Raw genomic sequence first — 6,082 nt, forward strand, 5'->3', positions numbered from 1 at the left:
CCCTATATCCATAGCAGCAACTCTTGCCTGACAGGCAATTTAAATGTGTCAGGAGAGCTTCAAATTTTGACCTTCTACCCAGGGAACACTGCATGAAGTGTCTTAGGTGCATGAAGAAGTGAAAGCAGTCACTTGGGGTCTGATTTGATGATGCTCAGTTATGACAACAGGTCTTTCTGTGTCACAGCTGTACTCTTTATGCACCGTTTGTGACTTGGTTCCTGCTAGAAAGGGTGTGTTGTCAGGAGCAGCAAGAGTGGAGCTGCTCCGCACGGGAAGGGGAACCAGGAGCTGAGGGTGCCGGCAAGGCAAGAAGTGCCCCACCGATGAGAGGTGCCATACTGCAGTGCCCGGATGAGAAGAGCAGAGCAAGTATGGGGATGGTAACCAGGATCAGGCACAGTCCAGTGATGGCAAGACAAGACTGGAGGACTCCATCCAGCCCTGCTTTGTGTGGGAGTTTGGACCAGAAACTTCCAGAGGTCCCTTCCCACCAAAATTCCTCTGTGATTCCATGAATTCTTGCTCCTCAGCCTCTGCTTTGGAAGCACTGGAAGCTCACTTTGCACTGGAAGCCCATGAAAGTCCCGGCACTCCTCCCCTTGAGCTGGCATCTACCCTGAACCTGGAGCCTGGCCAGTGCCCCGGCCATGCAGCCGAGGGCAGGGGTCTTCACCCCAGTTTGCCTGCTTCTCCCCTGATCCCAGCACTGCTGCTGCTGTGCCCATGTCAAACCCTCCTGCCAGCAGACTGCCCCAGGCCCGAGGCAGCTCCAGCTCCCCTGAGGGAGGCACTGGAGACTTTCAGGAGCGGGCTGAGGTGGGGTTGGCACCGCCAGGGTGGGTCAGGAGAGGGCAGCTCCCCTCAGCCATGCTGGGGCTGAGGCTGAGGCTGGGGCTGGGCACAGTGTTTCCCTGGGGAGCTCCCTGAGAAGCCACTCCAGGGGATCCATCACCTCTGCCCTGGCAGCAGCACCTCAGGGTGCCAGGGTGGAAGTGCACAGAGGGTGGAAGGAGCACGGGCTGCCCAGGGGGAGCATCAAGACCTTTTCTGAGCACGCAGGGATGGAGTGAGGAAAGCCAGAGCTCAGCTGGAGCTGGCACCAGAGACCTCGGACATGGAGAAGGCTGTGGTATTATTAAATGACTCTTAAATGATCCCCCAGAGTCTGGGGGGCCCCTACCCAGCCCAGGCTGTGCCCCACGTGGCGGTCAGCAAACAGCTGTGCTCCAGGATCTGCCAGGGTCTGGTGCAGAAGAGAGGCCATTCTTTTCCCCTCCATCAGGATAGAGAGACCTGCAGGAGGATGGAGGTGGCCGTGGACAACCCCACAGCTGGGGTGAGCAGCCAGCATGGAAAAGGGGTGATGTGAGGGGCTGGTCAAGGACGATGACCCTGGGGCAGCTTCCCCAGTGTGTCCATGCAACACAGGGAACAACCTGAGCTCTTCTCTCCTGCACCCGCCATGTCCTAGGGCCTTTCCCAGGAGACCTGCAATTGCCCTGCAAGCACACTGCTGTGTGCTCCCACACTGCCATTCACACCCAGTACCTGAATGGCAGCATTTTTCCTCTCCCAACACCATCTGTGACTGTGCCAGGCTCAGGTATTTGGTGTGCATCTCCCAGGGGAAGGTAGCAGGTGGGGGAGGCTGCAAGAGATGGTGAGGACCCAAAGCAGTGGGTTCTGGCGTTGGGGGATTATCTGCACCTGACGAGTACCTCAGTGAGGCCATGATTTATAAATACCATCCAAGGCTACCTCCTCCGCCAGCTTAGAGATGCTGCTGGGTGAGAGCTGAAGCCACTCTAGGTTTCTAGGTGAGATTTAGCTTCTGCAAAGATTGTGATGTTTCCAACAGGAAAACCATTGCTGCACCAGACTGCAGCCCCAGGGCATGTGTCCCAGGAGGACTATGAACAGAATTTCACCCTCCAAGCATGCTGAAATTATAAAAATGTCCTCCGGACTCAAAGAGTTAGAGATATCTCCTACATCGAGACTTCCCTTTTCCAGTCATCTGTGCTACTTACAGCTACTTTCACAGGGGCTGACATCTCCAGATGACAGGGACTTTGGTTTCTTCAGATTTCTTTCTGTGCCATAGGCTGGATGACACAGTCTCCTTCAATCTCAGGTCAGGTGGGGGTTTCCCCAAATACACCTTGCAGGTGGGGAAGCCCCAAAGGGTAAGCCTGACTTGAAAGGTGGGGGAAGGCAGACAGCTGAGCCTGTCAAAGCCTGACCATCTCCTCCAGTGGTCACCAGCAACTGTGACATCAGAGACTGTGACATCGCAACTGGGCAACCAGGCGAGTGCATGAGGCGGGGCAGCACAGTCACAATGGCCTTGGAGGCCAATGGGCACCAACGTGCTTTTCTTTGCTCTAGCAGGGGTGATGACTAGAAGAATTGGCTCAAAGCAGTTTCCTCACAGAAGAAGAAACCTGCTTTTCTGTCTCACCCAAGGCTGGAGCTGGTCCTTTCTGCTGAATTTCCTGACATCTGGCCACCTGCAGTCCTGCTCTCAGATCATCTGGGTCTGGAAGCGGCTCCTCTGGCTTATCTCTCGAGGAGAAGGACAGACTGCATTTCATGTCTGTTCTGCTGGTGGAGGCAGTGGGTTCCTAGGCTGTGTCCTGGCTCCCAGAGCTCTCTCCTGGACACACTGGTCAGTGTGCTCATTGCTGTGGCTTTGCTGACTGTTGGTCATCCTCTCCCTCTGGTCATTCCCAGCATAACAATCTCCTTACCAGGTTTGCCAGGCGGTCAGCAAAGATGCTTCTGCCCTGCTTGTTCAGGCTGACCCAATCTCTTCCAAGCAAAGAGGGCCCCATGGTCATAAAAAAACAAAGTCCTGTTGCCAACACCAGCTGTGCAACAGTTGTTGACCCACAGGATCTGTCCCCACCTCCTCAAGCCCTTTGCCCTCACCAGCAGGATCGAAGAGAAAACTGCTTGGGCCCCCAGGTCACCTGATCATCACCTCCAGAGCCTAGCAGTCCTTCTTGATGCTTTGCAAGTCTCCCTGGGCAGTGCCTTTGGTGCCCACATGGACTAGCAGCAAGGGATGATAGTGTGAAGGGCAGACAAGCCTCGGCTGTCTTCACTTGCCTCTTTCTTGACCCTCCCACAACCTCTCTGCCCTCCTGGGCTGCCCCTCACCCTTCACTTGAGCACCTCACCATGCCAGCCTGCTGCTCCTCACCAATCAGCGTCCTGCAGCACAAGTGACCTCACTACCTACAGCCCAGCCCTGACACCTTCCCCTGCAGCTCCCTCTCACCTGCCTCTCCCCTCTCCTCCCCTCTCAGAATCACGGAATCACAAAATGGCTGAGGCTAGAAGGCACCTCTGGAGATCATCTAGTTCAACCCTCCTGCTCACACAGGGTCACCTAAAATATCTTGCCCAGGACCCTGCCCAGACACCTTCTGAATGTCTCCAAGGATGGAGACTCCACAGCCTCTCTGGGCAACCTTTTCCAGGGCTCTGTTACTTTCACAGTAAAGAAGTCTTTCCTTATGTTCAGATGGAACTTCCTGTATTTCAGTTTGTACCTGTTGCCTCTCGTCCTATTCCTGGGCACCACTGAAAAAAGTCTGGCCCCATCCTCTTGACACACTCCCTTCAGATATTTATACACATTGGTAAGATCCCCTCTCAGTCTCCTCTTCTCTAGGCTAAACAGGCCCAGCTCTCTCAGCCTTTCCTCATAGGAGAGATGCTCCAGTCCCTTCATCATCTTAGTGGCCCTTCACTGGACTCCCTCCAGTAGCTCCATGTCTCTCATATTGGGAAGCCCAGCACTGGACACAGTACTCCAGATGCAGCCTCAGCAGGGCTGAGTAAAGGGGGAGGATCACCTCCCTCGACCTGCTGGCAATGCTCTTCCTAAAGCAACCCAGGATACTACCCACTCCAGTGCCTTCAGCCCTTGGATAAGCAGATTTGCCTTCTCTGTCCTTCACTGCTCTCCTCCAGAGGCCAGGGCAAAGGTGGCCTTTAGCACCTGGTTCTCCCCACCACAGGCATCAACCGCTTTTTCCAAAAAGAGGCACTTAGAAGGGACTCTGCATGTGCCCATTGTGGTCAGGATGGGCTGAATCACAGTCAGGCTGGCACTGAAGTCCCTGCCTGGAGGCATGAGTACTCTTGCCCATGCATGGTATTGAGGGCCCTTTCAGATACCCTGAGGTTTGCCCACGGCATCCATTTACAGCACCAGTCCCAGCAGGTCCCTTCACTATTTCCCCTCACTATCTGCCAGAAACTCTCTGATGTCTGGGAGACTCAAGGCTGTCACAAGTGACAGGAGACACCAGCATGTGTTTGGGAAACTCTACCAGTATGTGCATTTCCATTGGGCATTAGAGTAACGAGGGCTGTGGGCTGAGCACCGACCTCTACCCTGGAAATGTTCACAGCAGAGGGAGATGGCTCCCATCTGAGGAACCTGCAGTCAGGAAAGTACTGCCACTCCCCATCCCCTTCCCTATTCAGCTCACAGTTCACCCCAGATGAATCCCCTGTCACCACAGGGAAAGAAAATGACAGCATTGCACCATTTCCCACATACAATAACACAACTTTATTGTCTGGAAAGGAAGCACCAAAAAAGGGACATTATTTCCATTCTTTTCTAAACCATGCATTTAATTGCTGAAGTAAATCTGTACTCTCTTCCCTTCTGCTTTCTAAAAAATATTCTCAGTGCCATGTTCTTCTGAAGGGATAACTTCTACGCAACGTATTACCTGTGCTGATTCTACTACCTTGCAGAACCAGCAGTGTTTTATATGCAATAGCGCACAACTGCTATGAGTTCTGGGTGCAGACTAGAGCTTTCCTGAGTGCTTTCCTCAGGGCCTCCCTGACCTCCCTGTTCCGCAGGCTGTAGATGAGGGGATTGACCAGAGGTGTGAGGACGGTGTAGGAAAAGGAGAACACTTTGTTGAGCTGCCTCAGCTGGGGGGTTCTGGGCAGCATGTAGACAATGATGAGGGTGCCATAGAAAACATTGACAACAGTGAGGTGAGAGGAGCAGGTGGAGAAGGCCTTCTGCCTGCCCACACTGGACGGGATCCTCAGGATGGCAGCTATGATGCACACATAGGAGGCCAGCGTGAACAGGAAGGGGAAGACTAAATCCAGGAAAGATAGGAAGAAAGTTACTAGTGTAAGCATACTGGTATCACTGCAGGCGAGCTCCAGCAATGGTTTAAAATCACAGAAGAAGTGGTCAATTGCCTTGGGGCCACAGAACTTCAACTCAGATATGAAAGAAATGACTACTGTAGAGATTAGCAATCCCACTAGCCAAGACACTGCTGCCAGCTGTAGAGAGACCTTCCAGGTCATGAGGCTTGCATAGAGCAGGGGCTGGCATATGGCCAAGTACCGATCATAGGACATGACTGCCAGCAGGTAACACTCGGTAACCACAAAAGAGGCAAAAAAATAGAATTGTACAATACAGCCCTGAGCAGCGATGGTCCTGTCCCCAGTCAGGAAGCTGACCAGCAGCTGGGGTAGGATGGTGGAGCTGTAGCAGATCTCCAACGACGAGAGATTGCTGAGGAAGAAGTACATGGGGGTGTGCAGGTGCCAGTCTGCCACCACCAACACAACAATGAGGATGTTCCCAACCATTGTTACCAAGTAGATCATAAACAAGAGGATGAAGAGTGGCGTCTGGAGCGAGGGGACATTCCCAATTCCCAGCAGGACAAAATCCATTGACGATGTGCAATTCTCCCATTCCCCTTTCTCCATGTAGCACCTCAGCTCCCTCACTCCTCTTTGCCAGCAAGGACACCTATGAGAAAGAGCCTTTGTTTATTTATTTATTCCTTGTATAGAATAATCATGAAGAAAGTTTCTGTCAGAGAAAACATGACTCTGAAACTTCTTTGACTGCATTTGTATTCCCTTAATGACCTCCATAACTAGCAAAAGGAGAGAACTAGGTTCTTCCAGAGAGTTAAACCATGCATCTAAAGAGAAGGGCCTCCTAGGAGAACCACAGAGGTGAGCTGCCCCACAGAGGTGCTCATTTCCTTCTTGGGGTGGAGGGATAGGA

The 6,082-nt window shown here is 52.9% G+C and overlaps 1 protein-coding gene across 1 annotated transcript; it reads right to left on the minus strand.

Moving 5' to 3' along the window:
* Positions 1-4,818: 4,818 nt before the first annotated feature.
* Positions 4,819-5,739, minus strand: LOC136992949 (olfactory receptor 6P1-like). Its single transcript, XM_067302968.1, has one exon. It carries the CDS (start codon positions 5,737-5,739, stop codon positions 4,819-4,821), a length of 921 nt encoding a protein of 306 aa, XP_067159069.1.
* Positions 5,740-6,082: the final 343 nt, after the last annotated feature.

This window comes from Apteryx mantelli, chromosome 11 (assembly GCF_036417845.1).
Source record: "Apteryx mantelli isolate bAptMan1 chromosome 11, bAptMan1.hap1, whole genome shotgun sequence".
Classification (NCBI taxonomy): Eukaryota; Metazoa; Chordata; class Aves; order Apterygiformes; family Apterygidae; genus Apteryx; species Apteryx mantelli.